At 45.4% G+C, this 22,652-nt stretch overlaps 1 protein-coding gene across 5 annotated transcripts; it reads right to left on the minus strand.

Annotated features, from left to right (window-relative positions):
* Positions 1–411: 411 nt before the first annotated feature.
* Positions 412–20,888, minus strand: LOC135389096 (zinc transporter ZIP1-like). Of its 5 annotated transcripts, none has more exons than XM_064619065.1 (6): positions 20,790–20,888; positions 9,340–9,686; positions 4,712–5,050; positions 4,032–4,244; positions 2,726–2,900; positions 412–582 (listed from the first exon to the last, which is right to left on the minus strand). In XM_064619065.1, exons 2-5 carry the CDS (start codon positions 9,658–9,660, stop codon positions 2,748–2,750), a joined length of 1,026 nt encoding a protein of 341 aa, XP_064475135.1. In that variant the 5' UTR covers positions 9,661–9,686; positions 20,790–20,888; the 3' UTR covers positions 412–582; positions 2,726–2,747. The 5 variants fall into 5 exon arrangements, with proteins under 5 accessions (XP_064475135.1, XP_064475137.1, XP_064475134.1 ...); XM_064619067.1 differs by lacking the exon at positions 20,790–20,888 and adding an exon at positions 11,409–11,500; XM_064619064.1 differs by lacking the exon at positions 20,790–20,888 and adding an exon at positions 11,229–11,396.
* Between the last annotated feature and the right edge of the window lie 1,764 nt (positions 20,889–22,652).

Raw genomic sequence — 22,652 nt, forward strand, 5'->3', positions numbered from 1 at the left:
TACCACGTGCAATATACACGCACACGACAAGTTCGCACACAGCTGTGAACCTATATAAAAACAAACATGCATTTTCTTGTGATAGTATCTAAAAAGCAGTATCGAGAGTTTATTAAATATCTGTACAAGTAGTCAAAGATGATGATGATGATGATGATGAAATGTGTAAGAGTATACACACAGTGCTGACAAATGCGGAAATAACTTATTTTCATGCATTTTGACGTAAAGATATGCTATGAAACGAATTGACTTAAAGAGCTCATTTGGCAGTACAGTTGTAGCATTCGATGTCTTCCACAGAGCATAAGTAGGCATTTGCACCATCGTATTTTGAACTGAATAGTGCCAGAAAAATTGCCCATGGGCTGTTTTTGCTGGCCACAAACTAAATGGGGTACTCTACAAAAGTACTGTGCTCAAAAATGCACTTTTATTGTTACCCGACAAGACTCCCCTGTGCGTGTTTGTTTTGTTGGTGCATAATTTTATTGAAAAATGGTGTAATGCTATTTACGTATTATGCTGTTCAATTTAAGTAAGGAAGCATCCATCCGTGAGTCCCTTTGTTCAACTTTCCTCCTGGAAAATAAAGAATCATAAGGCTTGGCACCCTTTACAATGAAATCTGTTTCGTATTATGTCCCATTTATACAAACAAGGGTGTAGTTCTTAACCTTTCCAAGGGTGCAAAGGTGGATAAAAATTACAACTGTGTGCCAAAAAGAGTAATGCTTCACAAACTTATCGAGTATTCCGATGAATGTATTCCAGAAGCCTTTAGCTGTTACACTGGTTATATTTAGAGAATTGGCTCTTAAAACCTGTTCTTTCCATCACAATCGTCCACATTTTGTGGAGTATTCAATATCTTACAGAATTATGCAAGGGTTTAAAACGATCTGCACCATTTTTGCGGGTTAAACCTGATCAGTGGTGACTGCAATGCCTCACACAACTGATGGTGGTGGCACTTACACAGCCGAATGTGCTGTGACGAAGGGTAATGTAACGGTGAGAATGTAAAGGTAATGTAGCAACACCCGGTGAGAGATTGACAGAGTTGAGTCTAGTTTTCTTTGCGCATTGAAAACTTACGAAAGGCGCAAAAAATGTGCAGGGTTAGTCGATGTGCAATCTTGGGAGAATACTGCTTTTTTTCTTTTTTCGCTCGTTTGCTCTTAACCGCGGAATCGCGCGGATTTGTAAAAGTAAATTTCCCACCTCAGAAAGCTAGGGGCTTTAGTTATGTTTTTGCCTTGGTTACAAGATACAGGAGATGTTATGTGTCCTTTTACTTTTCTTCAAAAGTCTACGAGTGTATGGTACTGTTTAAAGCATAGCCATATGCGGAGACCTTTGTGGCACTTAACACCAGGGAAGGATAACGGACGTATCTTGGTTACCATTTCCATTTTCGTTACTGCTATATTTTCGTTTCCGTTATCCGTTTCTGATACAGGCCTTTCAATTTCGTTTCCGTTTCGTTTCCGGTAATGAACGGTTATTACAGAGCGGGAGGACAGCCCGTCCGGTTCCATCAACACCCTGTTTTGCCCAAGTGCTGCTTCGGTGTCATGCGTACATACTACACAAGTAATTTTACGTCGTTGTGATGTGCACATCTTGCAAGATAAAAAAAAAATGTATGTGGGAACATGTTTTTGGTCTTCAGTCGCTCGGAGTCCAGCAACTCAAGACGGGCGTAACTTTCATCCAACGTCGCATTCATAAGCGGACGCTCTCAATAGTAAAGAATACTGCGATGGCCACAGTGAAAAGGAAAAAAAAAGTACAAGATAAGTAACTAAAAATCATAGGCTGGCATCCTCGTGCTATGGTGGAGTATAGTCATGTGTCGATTTTATGGAGTTATGAGGACTGGGGCGTGGTAAGTGAGGGATACACCCTCGAGATCCAATTTGCGCTTTCTTCCCATGCTTTCGTGTAGTATTTAGAGCATTACAGGGAATGGAGTCATCAAAATACAAAAGCAAAAAATGAAGTCACTCAAAGCCATTACCCGAATTCAATACCGGACGATAAATTTGTTTCCGTTTCCGGTAATCGAGGACCGTGGTATGCATTTCCGTTATCGTTACCATCTCCAATTTCGATAATATACCGTTTCTGTTTCTGTTACCATTACCGTTACCCTTCCCTGCTTAACACATATTAAAGATATGTCTTTCTGTAGCTGAAGATGACATGTTGCTTGTTGGTGCAGGCAAAACACAACCTGCGCCTCTGTCTGTAATACGGGTAATGCTTACACTCCCAAGATATTCCCAGTATATAACTGAAATCTCAAATTTCCAGCAATTCCATTTTAATCCCCACCCATGACATCTCCATCAGCTTCTTTCCCGGTTTACCACCTCAGAGCCTTACCAGACAAAAAGCTAGACTTCTGTCAGCACCCGGAGCAGGCGTCAATCAGCTTTATTTTGGTCACACAACCCTGTGACGCGTACAAAATTTGCGTACTAAATGGCTCTTGGTAAAATGTGCAGCTGAGTATTGTGAGGCATAGTACTGTAATTGCTCTTTTTGTGTTGCCTTATCTTCAGCTACTACTACGCAATTTCCTCGGTGAATTTGAAAACTATATATATTTGGTCTTGCAGAGCAAAATTCTGCGTACAAAGCCTAGTAAAATTCTGTGTACATCGTAAGATAGCAGCAGCAGTAGATAGAGAGAGAGGGAGAAGCTAGTGTATCCTACCTGAGCTCAATGACGAAGAGTTCTACTTGGACGGAAAGGCAACTAGGAGGCCAGCTATGATGCTAACCCCTATCACCAGGGAAATCAGCTTTCCCAGTCGATTGTCTGCTACATTCATCTCGTGTGGGAGGACCTCAAAGAACGTTACGTAGAGGAAGGTTCCACAGGAAATTCCCTAGAACATAAAATGTAAAGGGAAACTGAGGGTGATAAGAGCAGGATATCCACATAACTGGAAAGAGAAGAGTAACTAAAACTAACTAAACTAAACTAACTAACTAACTAAAGAATAACTAAAAGTTCTTAACAACTAAATAACAATAACTAGAAGCACAGGAGACGCAACATGCATGCTCAGGTTGGATTTCCAGTGGAGGATGCTTCCATATTCCAATGGAAGCATAGGGAGCATAAACTCTTCAGCCACGATTCCCTTGCATGCAAAACAATAGTTCCCCAAAAGTCTACTGCATTTCTCTATAGTACCCTCACGCAGTGGCGTATCTAGAGCTACCTGCGCCCATGGCAACATGGTTAACATGATCTCCTTGGGGATGCGTTTTCGTGTGGTCCGCACTAGGTTTCACACTACAACCTTTCTAATGGCGGGTGCTTTAGATCATTTATGAATGTGCCAGGTTGAGTACCCGACCTGGCACATTCACACCCGACCACATAATGGCGCCCCTGTTCACCTGGCGCCCATGGCACCTGTCCACACCGTAGATACGCCACCGCCCTCACGACGTATCAGTAGAGCGTGAAGTTTTCGGGAAATTTTTTTTCTAAATTCGGGGAGTAAAAATCTGGTAAATAAACATATCTGCTCTAAATTCACGCAAATTCGGGTGGAAAAAACTTCCAGTATGCTAAATTTGGGGAGAAATGGGGCTCAGTTACTCAAATTAACTGTACTGGATAGGTATAAACGGTGGTTTAACTGCACTTGCTGCCGAACAAGTTAGTGTGCATTCCTACAGGCGTCTCAGTGAGGGCAATTTGCCGGGTAAAAATCGGGTTTCACCCTAAAGAGAGAGAGAACAAAAAGGGGGGGGGGGGTATCGAAGAGGGGAGCAACGAAAAAGGGTGACGTTTCGAGTGAAAGCTCTTCTTCAGACTAGAGGAATAACGGAGCGTGGGAAATGTCGGGGAAACACGTTGTACATATCGCCCAGCCCAGCCCAGAAAGGGGGATTTTCACCCTAAAGAGGCAACCTTCTATTAGGGGTGCAAATTTGGGGAAGAATCGGGTCAAACCCCAAAACTTCAGGTTCTACACATCAGTTCCAACAGAAGTATCGCTCACCTGTAAAACACCAGTGGCGAGAATGGCTCCCTGTCCCCCTTCCTCGATGATGACGATACCAATAGCTATGCCAATAGGTGCCATGGCAGAAAATAGGACACTACAGGCAACCACAGCACACCTCTTCAGGCGACTGGGACGGAGGTTTAGACCAAGGGTAAATGCCAGGATGCACTTGTGGATTGCCACTGCTGCCAGCAGTTGAACTGTAGACTGCACAGTGGGTTTAAAATTCATTCCATCGGACAGGAGTCATACAACTTTGTAAGATATTGGGGGGGATCTGTCGTAGAAAAATTTGAAAGCTTCCACGACCAAATATCACTTTATAAGCTTTTCCATTCAGCCCGACATAGGTTTTGCTATCGTAGAGTTGCTGACCATTCCGCGAAAGCTATTCTCCTGTCAGGGAGATGTCGTTGTGATGCTGTGGCAATGCAATATAGTGAATAATTATGGAAGATAAAACGCACGCAATCTTTGGCTCTCAAATTTAAAGCGCTTTTTCTTGCGCCTACGATTTCCAATGCTCTGGTGTTACTTGACCACATATCTCAACATACAGATTATACTGACAGCTGACAAGTAGATTGGGATACACCACCAAATGGACCATCCCACTGGGACCACCACTGCTGCTATAACCACTACAGTCCCATCAAATCTTGAACTGGACCAACCTGCAGGTCTTGTTGCACTCCTATGGCCATGCCCTCAAACACAGAGTGCACAGAAAGTGAGAGGACCAAGATAAAAGTACGCAGGGCCGAGTGGGAACTGGGGTCCTCGTGAACGGAGTGGTAATCTGGATCTTCTTCTTCTTCTTCGTCATCCTGTGGGAAGTTCTCGGGTCTCGAGAGGGAGCCCGGCGGAAAATCTCCGTGGACGTGGAAGGGGCCGTTGGGGAGGGTGCCATAGTGAGAGGCTAGAGGCTGCCCATTAAGGTGTGTGGTCGGATTCCCTGCTGCCAGAGCAGCCAATCTGAGAGCGTCATCGTGTTCTTTCCACGTTAGAGCCAGCTGGAACAAGTTTTTTTTTTATTTCCATTATTATTTGTGCGGTTATTTCGAGTGCAGACTGTGGAATGCACCTGTTACTCACTCAGCTTACTCAAAATGGTTTTGCACTACTGCTTTTGGTTAACGCCAAACGTTATAAAAAGTAAAGAGTATTAATAGTGTCATTTATGGCACTTTTAGAAATCAGAATTGTAAACACAAATATTGAGTAATGCCACAAATTTCGGTGCAGCACTACCTGTATTGCCAATAATGCCATCCGTATTGCCGTTAAAGCACAATATATCGAGTACTACCAGTGCTGTATTTACTACCATAATTAACGCAACTGCGTGAGTAATATACCCCAAGTCCCGGTGCTCAGTTACACGGGTCTGGGAGAAACTTGAAAACATCACATTGACACGGCTGTGACACAGGGAGGGTTAATATCCATGTACGACGCAACCACTGGGTGTTTCCGCCAACAACCCTTTCGGAGAGAACGTGGAGCACGATTTTACAAAAAAATGGCAGAGTGATGCAGCTGGAGGTGTGCCCAGGTGCGATTAGATCCGTGCATCCACACAGATATCCGCATGCCATCCTGGTTTGCGGGTAGAAATACAACGTTTGGAATTCTGCACGGATAAAATGTGGTTAAAACCGCACGACAAGAATTGTGAGTCTGTCAGGGTCTCCCGGGGAGCCATATTTGGCAGCATGCAGAGAGTCCAAAATGGTGTCTTAGTGTGCCATCGCTTGCATTGCTGTGCCTCTAACTCACTTATTACGGCGTTAACATTAGGAGCGTCAAACTGGGAAAAGCTGTGTGTGTGTGTGTGTGTGTCCGTGTATGAGATGTTGAAGCCTCATAAAGGCAGCTGTATAAGTGGACATATAAAGGGGATATAAGAGGGTAAATTTAAATGGAGGTAAACGATATGAAATTGAAGTAGTCAAATGTAATTAAAAGTAAGAAGTAAGAGTAACTGAAGGTAATTAGAAGTAATTAAAGGCAATTAAAGCAAGAAAGTTGAGATTAAAGCGATGAATCTAAGGTATACATTGTTTTTTCTTCACTTTCTATGATGTATATATGTAATTAAGGGAAAGATTAAATGAGGGAAAGATTAAATGAAATAAAGATTACGGCAGGTAACTAAATGTAATTAAAATGAATTAGAGGGGAATTCATAATGATTAAAGCAAGTAGACGTAATCAATGAGAATGAAATGAAATTCAAGATTACCTCGAGTAACCTGTGGTTACTTTTGGTAATTAAAGGGTAATTACAGTGTAACTGAAAGTAATTGAGGGTAACTAAAGGTTAATTAATTGGGCTTACATATAGTAATTGAAAGTGTCGAACCGGAAGTCAAGTATATACCGGAGGTGGACAACCGGAAGTGGATTTTCCCGCAAGTCAAGTATGGACCGGAAAAGGTGCATAATGCTAACGCATTCGTCTCACATTTACTGCTGAATCGCCACTGAATTTTTACTGAACAATTGTGGCGTACTGCTTCAACTGTGGATAGCATAAGATTCCTGGGAAAGTTTGTAAAAACATTAGTAACATTTCAATTTCAGTTCCAGTTTATTTTCTTCATCGGTGGGAAGAAGAGCAAAAAGCTAGTGAGGCTTGACAACGACATCAACCTGTAGATCATTGACAATGACACTGTCATGCTGACGCTTTCCTACAAATGCAACGACAGCGGATGTGCGGATACACTCGGTATCAGCACAAGTGTGGATGCGGTCGCATACCTGACATGTGTGGATACTGTGTGGACGCAGATACCGTCAATCTTATCCACGTTTACTTCTCAGTTTGTTCCACTGCGTCATTCTGGCGCTGTACCTGACGCCATGCGATATCACTGAAAAATTTTAACTACCTATAACTAGGGTTCCGGGTTTTCAGAGTTTGGTTTTTTCAAAAAATTGAGTTTTTCAGAGTGTATGATTTACAGCTCAGTTAATATCCGAAATTCGGAGGAAACTTGACGATGAACGCAGTGTTGTACAGCGAAAAAGCAGTCTTCACATTTATTGCTTTCACACTAAAGAGACACATGCTTAACAATACATTTCGTGCGACGCACACTGAGGTGTTCCGCAATTCCAAATGCACCCTTTCCGTGTGCAGTGCTCACTGTTATGCGGCAGTACTTATATACGACAACCTCTGCATCGCGATCGCGGGATGATGTGAACTCCTCGAAATCGGGGTACTCATTGACGTGGTTGCAGCGCAGCTTTCGCTTGTGTCCCGTCTTGTCGTCAGCACTCCAACCAGTTGCCCTTTCAAGGAGACCACCCCGTATGACCTCGGTTGGAGCTTACTTTAGTGCTTAGGTCACGTGTCGGACAAAGAAATCGAGAAACATACTGGGTGAAAACCCGTGCGGTGAATCCTCACTTGGTCAAGATAACCGCAGAAGAAAACAGTAGGTCAAGGAAACTATTATTACGTTGCGGTGGAACGTCAGAAGGAACCCAGGACACAAAAGGAGGTCAAGAACAATAGCCCGGTTATCAGGGAAAACATATGCCAAGCGGAGTTTTTCGGATTAATCCGAATTGGTTAAAAATTTACCGGAGTACGTTTTTCGGATTTTTATGGATAAATCCAAAAACCCAGAACCCTACCTATAACTACACGATCATCTTTTATGGAAAGATGGTATATTCGAGCAACGACAAGGAAGTGCCTGCCTGCTCAGGGAACAGTGGCTCAAACATTCTATTTCCAGTCTATTTCAAGCGTCTATTTTAATGCACGATGCATTCTCACGCAATTTAACGCAGAATTTTCGCGGCACGATTTACGTGTAAGGGCATCTACTGCTAGGCATTGATACACTGAGAAACTCTTCCATGTCCCCAAGCAGAGGCTGAACCAGGGTCTTTCGATTTTTGTAATGTTTCCCCTTCTTCAATTTGCACTGGTGCTAATGTCATTTGCCAGATGTAGGCAAGATCGGTACTGAAATTTGATATTTTTTATAAGCTCACTGAGCCTTGATGTTATGTTGATGCTGTTACTGACATAGTTCCAGTGCCAATGTCACAGTGATCTAGACAGCCAATGCTCTATTATCACATACAGAATTCCAACATCCCTTTAGATGAAAATCCTGTTAGTCATCATCCACACATTTGATGCAACGACTTATTTCGAAGCAATACTGTTGGAACATGTTTCAAGCACAGTGATTGAGCACTCTCATATTGAGCTCGTTGAGCACTAACAAACAGTTTAACATATTGAGCTAGATTCTGCAATCCCTCTAGTTTTCGGGAGATAGTGTTGTGCGGGAAACATCTATCATTTGCTCGGAGCTCGCAAAGAGCCGACTTTTTCGTGTGTTTTTTTTTTGCATAATTAACGCACCCCCTATACAACATTTTAGGTTGAAGAGTGGGTTAGTTATGTGAGTTAGAGCACTGCACGGGCCGACTTTTCCGGGCCCGACCCGGCCCGGGCGCATCGAAAAATGGCCCGGCCCGGTGACCCAGTGACTAGAGCCCGGCCCGGCGTCTAAGCAAATAGAGCCCGGCCCGGTGACCCGGCGAGTAGATCCCGGCCTAGTATTTCCAGCCGCGACGTACGCGGTTCTGGCGATTATCAAACAAATTTATAAGTAAATTTATAAGGAGAGAAGACAAACATACAAGTGATGGCGGTTTAACACCGTAACCGCACGAGGCCAAATTAAATCCAGAACGCACAGGGCGTTATCGTTACACTGTCAAGATTTTGCGGAGATAGAGCATGCTGTCGACAAACTGCTTCTCCCAGTCCCTATCCCTCTCACCAAGCTTTGCTAAAGTGATTGTGAAATATGTGAGGAGTGAGGAGCAATGTAAAGTGGCTTGGGGAATGTTCTAGAGGGTCGAATCATATGCATAATGCAGTACCCTTTCCTTGTCTTTGCAAAATATGCACAGGAATGACGCAAGCGCATGATGATATGAACTAATGCATCTCCAATGTGTGGAATTAGCTGCGTGGCCCGGCCGGGCCTGACTCTCGGGAACATATTTGTCGGCCCGGGCCCGGCCCGCGGTGGTGGCGTATTTTAACGGCCCGGGCCCGGCCGGGCCCGTGGTGCTGGCGTATTTTGTCGGCCCGGGCTCGGCCCGGAGCACACAGCCAATAACAAGCCCAGCCCGGCCCGCGGGCCGGGTCGGGTCGGGGGCCCGGGCCCGTGCAGTGCTCTAATGTGAGTACCATTGCTGGGAGCACAGCCTTTGAAGACTAAGTGTCAACAGAGTGCCTACTACGTTCACTACCTACCTGTTCTAAAGTGAGCACTAGAAGGAAGCCTATAATACAGATGAGCTCGAGCACAGGGAATGTGGTCTTGATGTGATGCATTTCCAGCCCTTTGTTGAGCTGCAAACGGGACTCTGGCAACAGGTGCAGAAAGATGGTGGACAGGAAGACCCCACCTCCCAAGCAGCTCACGTAACTGATGGCTGCCTCGTACTTCTGCCGCTTCCTGGGGTCCCGCACACCCCGAATTTTGTCCCAGATCAGCATGGGTAACGACACCATGGTGATGGTGACCATAAGAAACAGTACCAGTGTCAGCACCTTTAGCACCAGTAAATCCATGGTGTGCAGCTGTTGTCACCTCATTACTGCAAATCAAAGACAAGCTATCAGCTTACAGTGAGATTGGATCAATTTTTCAGGAAGAGCTAAGTAGGATAAAAGTGGGGAAAAGATAGATTGATAGCGATAGAAGGAAAGAAACCCGAAGGGAATGTCACGTTCACAGAATGTATCATTATGCTCACGTTGTTCAGCATCTACATAAGTGTGCTTGCAAGCCACATATTAAGTTGTTCATGTTGGCGGAAATCATGCGAACTGAGGCAAACAAACACAACGTCAATCATGCGTTGATTTGAGTACCGCTGGCTTCTTCGGCTTTTTTTTTTTTTTTTCTTTGAAACACCCATTTCATCGGGAAGCTCGAAGGATGGCATGCTACGATCTCGTGCCAGCATCAGTTTCTGTACTATTTTCTACATGATTATTGAGCCCTGTGCTGTAAAAATTAGCAGAGAATAAGGTCCATATTAATACAAATAATTGCAACCTTGTACACGTGTACACCAAATGGCCTCTATAGCTCACTAGCCATTCTGGTAAAATTACCAGATGATTCAGGAAAGCTTGTAAACTTATTTGCTGTGGTACACAATAACGTGCAATCACTCGTGGCTCGCGAAACAACTATGCTGTTCACAATTTTGCCGTCCACCTGAGGGTTCTGTGCAGCGAAATCTCGGCAGCACAACTTTCACGGAGGGCAACATTCCTGAGCAGCTTGTCCCGTGCCACAACGTTGTTAACGTCCTTGGCTGGGTCGAACTCGCAACCTTGAGGTCTGAAAACAGACACATTACTAACTGATCCTTTCAGGCCAGCATTATGGTGCACTGGGTGATCTGCACGCCAAACAACGGTGTCCAGAAAGTTGCCGACATGTAGCAACCTCCATTGGCACCATTTCAGCTATTATTTTATAAATTCGCACTGGTGCCCCTGCGTTTTTCTTTTGCGAACGTTTGACATTACAATGAAATTTGTCGCTTCCAATTTATGGCTGAATATTATGAAGTGCGTCGGATACATTTTTGCAGTATTTCGCTTCATTCTCGTTTCTAAACGTGTTTATTTGTTTATTCTTTCCTTCTCGTGGAAATTATGATCCCCGTGCCTCTGTACACAACTTCTCACGACGCGTCAAACCACCAGCTGTTCGCCGCGTGACAGCATTTTCTCTTCGCGAATTGCGTATTCGATTTGTCATTGCAAAATGGATATGTTGTCTGTCGTGGCTGCGGCAGTGCTGATGGCTCACAAAGCAGCTTCTCTGCTTCTCTTTTCAAGCATCACATGACAAGCATTTCGGACCACCCCTATTAAACGGATGCCCGGGGTCTCCCGTACAAGCCTCATTTTTTGCCTGCACTACACCCTCACGATAAATAACGACAACTGATATGCTTTGGCCATTCAGCTGGCACACTGATAACACACATACGTAACATGGGACAGCGTTCTGACTCATGTTCCACGGAGTAGATCTTATGTTCCTTTGAGTAGAGCGATGCAGAGTTTGTTTTACTGTGATGTGTATTACGCTCGCCAAAGAGAAAGCGTGTTCTTACCTGACAAAGGCACAAAATAGTTGAATTGCATTAAGAAATGTGTGTTAATAAAAGCAATACATCCCGACAGCTCAAATTTCGTACTGATGCAGAAAGGTTACGCTTGTGCAAATAACACCTTACGCAATTTAACTCATGTTTTCGGCATCCCCGTAATAAACATTACTGCGATTACGTAACTGCAGTGGATATCTTTCGATGTCATGAATGTTTCGCAAATATTATCCGAAAGCACGACAGTACTACATTTCATCGCGCATCCCCGCAAAGCAACCATAGAGAAATCAACTGCGCGCATTAATATGTACGAGATAGTTGCAAGTTCCGATGCCTAGCGGCGCCACATGGTCAAGTTAAATCATGGCGGGAAATTTAAACCTATTCTCAACAGCTCATTTATGGGAAGAGGGTTTCCTTTCTTTCCCCAAAGACCAGAGTTTTTCTGAAGGAAAAGAAATCAGATGCCAACAATGCTGTGTGGTGTTTGATTCCTTTGTCATACTTTTCCTACAATGTTTCTACCAGCTTGCCTGCACCTTGGTGACATTGGTAGACAGACTCAAACCGATAATATGTGGGGGTGGGCTTGGTTCCACGAATGGGCACTTGTTCGCTTCCTCCTACTGAAAGAAAAGTAAGAGTGAAGGTCGCCTCCCTTTCAGGGACCATCGTAATCCCTTCAAGACCATGGCTTTCGGGCGCGACCTTGTTTGCCCCTACCTTCCAGAGTATTTCAACTCTACCAAATTGGTGGCGCTGTCGAACACTATGACGTCATTTATTTACAAACAGGGAGTGGTTTATATGCACGATCACCCATATCCCCTCCTCCACCCCTACATTACACAGATGTGCAGGGTTGCTGTTCAAACGATGCGATGGGCTGCCTGCCTCTGCACTTTTTTTTTCTCCCTGCTACCGAGCACAAACTATCCCGCTCGAATCAATAAAAGCGATGGTAAGCGTTAGCACAAGCGTGATTCCTTCTTTTGCTTCCTCCTTTCGGTTCACTGGAGCATTTCTTGCATTTCTGGTGTCCAAATGCCGTCTACGACTTCTTTTGGGGGAGGGTCCTCATGGAGAGACACCAGAAGGGCTTTGTCATCGGTGGAGCGGCACCCCATGTACAGTAGCTTGTCCACCAGAGGTGTCGTCTGGTAGACGTGGTCCACACACGTTCCTCAGTCAGTGGAGGTAGAACTTTTGGGGACGGCAGAACGGACAAAGCACAGAGAACTCCATGATAGGCAAGCCTGAGTGATGGGCAAGACTCGTAAACAAATACAAACACGAAGGGTCAAAAAGGCTACCTAGCATGGAATTTATTCACCAGCTAGCCTGCATTTACGCCATTTTATCACAGAGAACGCATATGTAACGTGAAATGCAAGACTTTCACATCGTCCTGGTTGAAGTCTCCCACCATGACGACCCATTCCTGAGTAAGCATAACGCAGCCCATCATGTCCTTTACAGCGGTTGCCGCTTGCTTGTGTGTAATCCCTGGCAACGACGTTGAGATCTGTGGGAAGGCGCACGGCACAGGACTCACCGTATTCGTGAACGTTGCTGCGAATCTCTCGAGGTGTAACGCTGATGCCATCCTAGCGTAGATGGCAACTGCGGCCTTTCGGTTTCCAGGGAGTTTAGCTCCAGTGACGTAGGAGAAGCTCCAGCTTCGGATGGGCACATCACGATCCATCGCAGTCTCTGAGAGGTAGAGGAGGGAAGCGTTTGTCTGCCTTCACCGACTGCACGCACGTGCTTGGCACGTCGCGGCCTGGGAACGCGCTCTGAAGCAGGGATCGGAACCGAAACTGAACCCGAACCGAAAACCGGAAAAAACCGTTATTTTCTGACGAACCCGAACCGAACCCGAACGATTTTTTTGCTTGTCCTGAGCCGAACCGGAACTGAACCGAAAAAATTGATACGGTTACCGGTTCGGGAATCGGTTCAGAGGTGAATTAATTTTACTACTGACCGACCTTTTTTTTGCTCACCTGAACGGTTATCTCATACCATTCTCTTGCAATCGTGTACGGTGAGCGTAAGCTTGCTTGCATGTAGCAAAATTACTGCCCGTGGACCGGTTAAACCGAGGCCGAAAAAAGTAACTGTTCCAATCCCTATAAATGCCCCGACCGCTGACAGATTTTTTTTGTCTGTGTATGTGCGGGGGTGGGGGGGTTCTCCCTGAGCCGAACCCGAACCGAACCGATATACCTGAACCGGTTCAAGCTGATAATTTCGGTTCAGCGGAGCTAAACCCGAACCGAACCAATATGCGTGAACCCGAACCCGAAAAAATACCGGTTCCGATCCCTGCTCTGAAGCAGGGAAGGGTAACGGTAATGGTAACGGAAACAGAAACGGTATATTACCGAAATTGGAGATGGTAACGATAACGGAAACGCATACCACGGTCCTCCATTACCGGAAACAGAAACGAATTTATCGTGCGGTATTGAATTCAGGCAACGGCTATTCCTGTTGTGCGATGACATTCGAAAGACTTTTCATTTTTTGTTTTTGTATTTTGATGACTCCATTCCCTGTAATGCTCTAAATACTACACGAAAGCATGGAAAGAAAGCACAAATTGGATCTCGAGGGTGTATCCCTCACTTACCGCGCGCCAGTCCTCATAACTCCATGACATCAACGCATCACTATACTCCATCATAGCACGAGGATGCCAGCCAACTTCGTTTCTTTTCAGCTATGGCCTCAGTACAGCTCACCGTGAGCTGGCTCCCCAAGAAAGATGACATCACCACCGGGACTTGACCTTGCGGAATGTTCGAGAATTGACTCAGACAACTGCCACGTGGCATACTTGCACCGATTGTGACGTCACCCAGGGAACCTATTTAAGCAATAGGCAAGCCTTGTACCTCTTTTGTCCTGACGAAGACAGTGTCATTGTCGAAACGTCCACCATTCTTTTTTTAATCTATGTGTTAAATTGCCCATTAAATAAATTAGTTTTTTTAACGTTCCCGTAATCTGTAGTCCACGTCTTATTATTTCACTTTTATTCAACTTCGTAGCCGTCTGATATATTAACCTATTTGTCCTATATATATTTTTTATCTTGCAAGATGTGCGCATCCCAACGACGTAAAATTACTTGTGTCGTGTGTACGCGTGACACCGAAGCAGTATTTGTGCAAAACATGGTGCTGAGCGAGCCCGAAGGGCCGTCCTCCCGCAGCTCTGTAACCGTTCCATTACCGGAAACAGAAACGTAACGGAAACGAAATTGAAAGGCCGGTATCAGAAACGGATAACGAAAACGAAAATATAGCAGTAACGAAAATGGAAACAGTAACCAAAATACGTCCGTTATCCTTCCCAGCTCTGAAGTACTCGCTCTTTGCCTGCAGGAAACGCTTTCAAGTCGTTCTTGTGCCAGAGGCGTGCGCACACGGAGCATTCAAACTCGAAGGGATTTTCAACGAAGTGTTTGACGAACGCTTTGTTTGCGCCGTTGAAACGTACCCGCTGTCGTTCCATCTCCGCCTCCCTCTCTGCCTGTCGCTTAGCCCTCTTGGCTGTTGCCTCCGCCTCTCGAAGTGCTGGGTTTGCATCCTGTCGAGCTCGTTTTGCCCCTGCGTCCGTCGCGCGAAGTTCGGTGTCTGCTTGACGCTTCTCGCGGCGCATTTCAGCTCGCCGTGTAAGCCGCTGCTTTCGTTCTTCTTCGATCTCGTTTGCGCGCTTTCGGCGTTGAGCCGTGGCGTCCGCAAACAGGGTTGCTTACGTTGCTGTTCAGTCCCGGCAGCGGGTCGCCGTCGATCGCATTCTGTTTTCCTTTGCCGCCTATACTTGGCCCGGCACTCGTACTTCGTTCGCACTCCATTGTATACTACTACTTCTTCATGACGCTCCTCTTTTGGCGCACTCGAACCGGGTGTATGGCACACCCGGAGTGGCTACTAAGCAGCGAAAAGCAACTTTGGAGCGCTGCACTGCTCGCTCGCTGATGCCGTTTCCTGTTGTCTGCTCATGCAGTGTACAGTCGGAGGACACGTTGACTTAGTTTGAATCTATGAGACGTTGGAATACACGACTACTGCTGTGAAGACTTCTCCTTGTAACAGCAAATGAAATGGAAGAGATGGGAATTTGTAACAGTCGTCACAGGAGCTGTGAAGACGACTGCATATGGCGTAAAGATATCTTCATTAAAACACCACATTTCACGCGAATAACCGCCGATATCCGCGTGAGAGACGTCCACTAATACAAAAGCATGAAAACCGTTATAAAAATAGTACAGTTTACTGAATTCAGAACATAGGGCAACGTAGAAAGTGCGTACTTTGCTTCCGAGCCCACACGTCGAATCGTGCCGCCGGCGTTCAACAGGAAGTACATCACGGAAAGTCTCAAACAACCCGGCGATTGTCGTCTGCTTCCATGCACCGAAATGAAACGGGAGCTGGAGAAGTGGCACAGAGTCTCCTACTCTCAGGTGCGCGAGGGGCGCTAGTGTCGCGTTAAAGTGCCACTCCGAGCTCGGGAAACAGCGTTTATTTCTATTTAGTCCATGAAAAGAATGTGCCTCAAGGATTCTATACGCGAAATTTTAGTCCCGTTTACGAACGCTGTGCATTTCTGTCAAATTCTGAAGACCTGCTGAGCCTCCACAAGGTTCGACGACGCGAGGAACGGGTGACGTAATTATAAGCCCATAGATTGCAATGATGTCATGTTCTGGAGAGGGCACTCGTCTCCTAGGAACGACACCGGCGTCCGGGGGAGGGTCACGTGGTGAAGAAGTCACGTGACACTGATCGAAAGAGGGGAAAATGGGAGAGATGTCTTCTCCCTCCTTTATGTTTTCTCGAAAGTCGGAGCGGTCGGATGATATGTCACGTGGGGCTCTGCTAACCGAATGCAAAAGGTGAGCCCCCCGGAAGACGCCAAGGGCAACAACGTTGCCAGATGAGAACCGAGCGCTCCGTCGGAGCCTAACATGACGTCACAGTTCTCAAAAATAAAAATTAATTTTCTCCAGCTTTCGCGTCACGTAGAGCCAAAATATTTTTCAGGAATGTAACGTGAGACAAGAAGATTTCAGTAACATAACTTCGGTAGGATTCTGACGGCACGAGATGTATTCCATAGTGGCGCTTCAAGTGGGGGGAGTATGAAACACTCGTACTCAGCGTTGCCTAGAGAACGCACCCAATGCTAGCACACTAAGACTCGCATGTCGTTTCCCGCTGTCTTCGTGGTTTTCGTTCAAGCTGCTCCTTCCTTCCTTTTCCTTTCTTTCTCGTGCGCGCAGATGGACACCGACGTCTTCCCTTTGACATGAGCCTTATGCTAGCGCATTAAAAAGAAAAAGGCCGTGCAGTATCCCAAAGGAATGATTCCATACCTTTCGGTACAGAGCATGAAGCAAACTTTCCGCATTCCTTTCAATACACTAACGGAGCAAAGACACAATTTTTGCGCCTCAAGGTGAAAACGTTGCGCCAATTTTTTGCGCCAATGTATTTCGCTCTCGATCCGAAAGCTACATCTTTTCGTCCCTCCTTGTATCTAGCATGTGCCGTATCTGCTTCTTGCCTTTCTTCTCACAACAGCAGCACCACACCTCAATCTGTGGGCATCCTTTACTTTGTAAATGGGAGCAATTAGAAGGAAACGAAAGTGCTACTACGACAGCCGCGAAATGTTTCGTCACAGCAGCTAAAACTGTAGGCGAAAACTGTACCCTCAGTACTCCCATATTTCCCATGTTCGTACTCTTTATACCACAGCAGTTTGCAAGCCACGAAAAAAAAAAAGTGCGAAACTGCACCAACTACTCCACAAAAGACGCGCCTTCGTTAAAAACAAAGAAAAAAACAAACAAAGAAAAGGTCGGAAGGAGCCCATAACAAAAGCTTTAGCTGAAATGTCCTCTCCACATCACACGAGAAAACAAACAAGGGGGACATGAAATCTTCCTTGCCTCCTGTGTACTCAGATCTAAATTCGTTTAACACCAGCAATCTTCCACCAGTACTACACTACTATGCCCCCTCTAATGTAATTGGCCGCCATCAAGCACGTGGTCTTCAATGCCATTGACAACAATCCAATTGACTCGATGCCCCGCTGCTGATACGTGATGTTCTCCATAAACTTTCGCGACCGTCCCTAATAGGGAAAAAGCAGAAGAGACCGTCTGTGCCCCTTTTATACTTGGCGCGCGCACGCGCGTTAAGCTTCGTTAGCGATAATTGCAGTTCGTTAGGCCTTTTCTCTACAGTCAGAAATGGTGTGCCCCCTAGCGAACGTTGGGAGAACTAATGATGTCTCTTTATTGCTGCGTGCCCGTCTGGGACAGAGAATATTGTTCTCGTTGTGGGACGTTTGTTTTAATATATACATTGGAAGGTCGTGAGAGATATTTGCGATGTGCTTTTGTGCTGTGGCAGTACCCTGTAGTAGGTGCTAATGGAGTTATTGGCTAGGACTTTAGTGTGTCCGTCAATTGAATGTTGGGAGTGGGATTCAGGGCTTGGAGGAGGTTGCTCTATGGATGTAAGGACCTGTCGCTTTTAACGAGATGTGTATCCAATAAGGTCATGCCGATGCACAAAGCACAACGCCAGAAATGAGCAAAATTTTAAAACACAAGTCATTCGATAATGCACATGAGGCAGGCTCTCGCAGCAACGCGCATTGCTTTGATTACATTATGTATAGGGTTCGTGGTTTACGGCATTTTCCGAAAAATGCCGGAAAACACCCCCCGAATGATTTTTTTCTGATTCGGAATATTCCGAAAAATTCCGAATTTCTCGTATCCTGACAGCTGCCATTCCTGGAACGGCAAAGAGAAATCCCCTCGGAATCTCCCTTTGTCGACTATTTCTCAAGCGTGGCATTATCTTCGGGCTGTGCTCTTGTTTCGGTTTGCGTTTGTGTGTGTCGGTCGGTGTGTGTTTGTGCGGTCGGTGACCGCCTTTTGGCAGCAGACGTACTTAGTGACACACCTACCTTTAGTGAATTTACTATTCAGAACCTTTATGGTATGTTGTTGTCGGGTTAAAAAGAGATCACGAGTGTACGGAGCTCCCAAACAGTTTCAAAAGCCGATCGCTCATCCCCTGCCCTAGCCTTCTAGTTAATTTTTGTGTTTTTTCTATTCCTCTATCTACTCCCCTCCAGTTACTAGTTGGAGTGACCCCTGTTTCCGTTCCTGAGACACTTCAAGGCACTTCACTGTATGAGGACTTATTCTTATTTGTTCTACGAGATGAATCTCGTATGGATGATATAAAGCGCGAGTTTTTCGAATATGCTGTATGCCCTTCCCCTCAGGTGGATATATCTGCTATTCAGTTTTGGACGACCCGTTCCAGCACATGGCCTTTGTTACCCCATTCTCCAAGGTCGAAAATAAAGTTGTTGTTTGGCCTTTGTTATCGCAGTGCGCCTCAAGCATACTGGCTATTCCTGTTTCTAGCACTAATGTTGAGCGCGCGTTCTCTAAACTGCGTGTTATTAATCGCAAGGAGCGAGCCGCTATGACAGATGCGAGCATGATGATGTGCGCTTGCATCTATCACAACAAGAGGCAGTCTCCTTGTTTGCTGGTTTGGCACAGGCAATAAAAGAAATTGGTAATGAAGCCATGAATCGATTCACTTCTTTTCGGTTCGTTGTCACTTCACGCGCAAAATAGGCTTTCCTTCATGCGAAATAAATAGATGCCCGTATTCGGGCATTTATTTTTTGGGCGGAATATAGATGCCGAAAAAATCCGATTTATAGTCCCCCATATAAATGCCGATAAACACCCCCCGAATTGGGTTGAAAATAAATGCCGAAAACCACAAACCCTAATTATGTACGAAAAAAAAAAGAAAAATAAACTCCGATACACGCTGCTCAACATCTATCTACAAAACTGTGTTAGTGTTTCGTCTTGACGCAGGAGTAGACAGACCTCGGTTCTACTGACCAAGTGAGTGAACTACCATGTAAAACAGACCACGAAAAGGGAGAGAGAAGGCACAAAGTGATCAGTGACACGAATGATGTCCTAACGAATCCGCGGTCATCCTGCCCATCACGTGTTACATTTTCATAGAATCTCTGCATACCACAAAATATGGACGTGCTAAGTATTAAAAGAAGTGATAAACACTAACTGGATAAGCTGGGTAAGGGCTTGATGGCAGCCAAGTACATAAGATGTGGCTTGGGAGTGTATAGTATGAGGGGAGATCGCCGGTGTAAAAAAAAAAAAAAAGTAACAGTAACGCAGGGTAATGAGTTACCGATTTTTGGAATGAAATTGCGCTACTATTTATACATTTGTAGGCAACATGTTTCTCCTGATACTCACAACGAACATAACATGTGGCCATCCGTTACACGAACTCGCTTTCCTCCTATATACTCTGGTGTTCAACGTTACTATTTGCATATTCGCGAGGTAACAAAATTGTTACTTCGTTACCAAAAAGCAAAGTCTTATCTAGTTAACGAAGTACCTGGAACGAGTTTCGTACAACTCTCTAACGGTGAAAAACGTTCACTGACGCGGCACTCTATAGGGTATAAGTTCATGAGGGCCCCAAAAATGATTTTCCATAATTTTGCATTGGACGCCTGAAACTGGACAGACAAATGACGTTTCTCAATATACATTTGACGCATGTGTACACTCGGTGGATACGTTGACCAAAGAGCAGAAAACAGCATGAGCTTAAGAGAGTTTCATCAACCATCTGCTACGTTTTTATTATCTGCTACTAAATATAGTTTCTTCAAGGTGATTCGCCATGTTTACTCAGGAGGGAAGGCGGCAGAGTCTGAGGCCGGCACCGCCTATAGAGCGCGGCAACCCATTATTTCACTTTTCAAGACACTCACTAAAATCCATAAGTTTCACTGCTCGGCTGTAGTTCGTTACCGGAACCACTGGTTTTTAAAAATTATTGAAAGCGTTTGAAAGGTAAATATCACATACAAGTGAAAGAATATACTGAATCTAACAATATAAAAATTATTAAAGTTGTGTGGTCTAGAACCTTATTTTATATGCACTTCAACAATAACAACACCTGAAGCACTTCTATAGCGCAGGAGAAACACGGCAACGCTAAGCCTAACGGATTCCGAAGGTGCCATCTTTCAATAGGTACGGTCGTTGGGTTCGGTTAAAGTCCTCACTTTAGTGAGGTTGGGTCAGTTTGGGTTTCACAGATTGGGGGGGGGGGTCTAGCCCCCCCCCCTCCCCCCCCCGCCCCAGGCATGCACTAGGCGGTGCGGGCACGAGACTGCCTCGGGTTGGGTCTGAAGGTCCTCAGTAAAGATGGCGGATCATCTCCAAGAAACGGGCGATGCAATTTAATTTTTATACGTTTCACACAATATATGAAGGTCATTCTTGTTTAATTTTGTTCCTAATTTGCTCCTGCTTCAGGCAAAAACATATAGTTTACCTGGTTATTTTCTTTGGTTACAAAAACGCAGTGGTCCCGGTAACGAACTACATTCCATTGCGCAATGGTACAGGCAATATTTCTTCAGAGAATGAAGGCTTACGGAATGTTATCGCCGAGCAATGGAAAGGGTGGCAGAAGTAGCAGAACCGTCCGTGTTGGGGGGCAGCACCAAGCAAGGGAACGTGGGGGGATGTCACGCGGGCGTGTATCTCCTCCAAGTGGTACGAAACAGAAAAAGAAAAAGACGATGAGAAGTCTGGCATAGTAATGTCACAATATCTTCCACTACTCAAATAGACCCTAAAACAAAAGAGAGCCCGCTGAAGATAAAGTACAGTTTTAATTTTTCTGAAGGGACTGTAAAATCAATGGTAAACCTATAGAAACTGTGTGTAGATTTTCTTTTTAAGGGACTGTAAAGTCAATGGTATACCTATAGAAACTGTGTGCTATTCTGAAAGCTTGTAACTTGGACGCTTCAGATACGTAATAGCTCTGCTGTACATTGAGCATTTTTAGCAACTGAATTTCAAAGATTGTTTCGTCAAGCAAAATTTGCTAACTCAAAGACGTGGCAACCATGAGGAGACTTGCGTGCCATCTATTGAGAACGCAGGCAACTAGGCTAGCCACCTGGCAGATCGTGGCCATCTGCAATGTGCACTTCGTCATTGAGGGTGCATGCACGGTTGGTGCATCTCAGAATCCTAACAACGTAAACTAGACATCCGTATAAATCGCCTGGATGCGAGGTTTTGCATACAGCAGCGATACCAAGCGACTTTCATAGCTTCTGGTCATTCTGCTCACCCCGGAATCGTGGGTAATGGCCAAAGAGCAGTCCAGCGCAGACGGCACGCAGATGCGTAGAGAAAGGCCAACAGATGGCGTACATCGCGCATACATTCGCAGATCGGTTACAACAGCTTAAGCCGAACTGCTCCAGAGTTGTTCAGAACAGGTCTGATGGTAATTGGTATCCTGTCTCAAATGGTTACGTAGTACCGTATTTTCACGCGTATTAGCCGCACCGCAGATAAGCCGCAGGACTCGTTTTTAGATACATTTTGAAAATTTTTTTGCAGATAAGCCGCACTCGCAGATAAGCCGCGGGTAATACGACGCGACTGCTTTGTGCGCTAAACCAGTGATGCACATGCAAAATCAATAGAGACTTTATCGCTATGAAAACGGGTATCATTTATTCCACAGAAAAAGGCTAACATCAGAAATATTACAGAGCGGCTCACTACGACATGTTCCAGAAGACATGATTCACTGTCACCCCTTTTGTTAAAGCTGCGTAAGGGGAATGTATCCGGAAGGTCAGACCACTCGAATATGGACTCGTCCCTGTTCGGTATTGTTCGTGCAATGGCAGGGCGGTCCTGTTCCGAAAAACATGACGCACTGTCTGCTCTTTCGTTTCATCCAGGGTATTGCGAAAATACCAGGGAAAGATAGTCATCAGATAAGCCGCACCCGCGCATAAGCCGCAGAGCGTCCGCGAAAACAAAAAATCTCGCATAAGCCGCGGCTAATACGCGTGAAAATACGGTACTTCAGTATCACGTGACACCTATCCACCAATCCTGGGCGGTCTACAACGTTTATCGTGCACGGACGTCTGTGGACGCTGCGATCGCGAAGTTATCGGTCTTCGAAATTCGTTAGTGTGAAAAATGCCAAGGATTGAAACGTGACGGCTTGTGTGTGCTATCACAAAGCCAAGTTCTACCTGCTGGAAAACAAAAACATGGTGGTTGCGTTTCACTTTAGAGCCCCTTTAAATTCCACGCTAGCATCGCGAAGCAAATAATGTGACTGCAAGCAGCGTACTGGGAAGATGGAGAGAACACAACAAGAATTTCACAGTCAGGACCCAGGTTCGAATCCCTGGGTTTTCCTCAGGCGCCGCAAGGCAAATGTTGGCACTGTGACCTGTGAAGCCTGCAAAGGACGC

The sequence above is a fragment of the Ornithodoros turicata genome, chromosome 3 (genome assembly GCF_037126465.1).
Source record: "Ornithodoros turicata isolate Travis chromosome 3, ASM3712646v1, whole genome shotgun sequence".
Lineage (NCBI taxonomy): Eukaryota > Metazoa > Arthropoda > Arachnida > Ixodida > Argasidae > Ornithodoros > Ornithodoros turicata.

Bases quoted from the DNA above. Each gene is read 5' to 3' on its own strand.
- LOC135389096 (XM_064619065.1), bottom strand. From the start codon at position 9,660: ATGGATTTACTGGTGCTAAAGGTGCTGACACTGGTACTGTTTCTTATG. The intron at 5,051-9,339 runs GTAGGTAGTGAA...AACTTGTTCCAG, and splicing joins TAGTGCTCACTTTAGAACAG to CTGGCTCTAACGTGGAAAGA. The intron at 4,245-4,711 runs GTTGGTCCAGTT...CCCACTGTGCAG, and splicing joins GAGTGCAACAAGACCTGCAG to TCTACAGTTCAACTGCTGGC.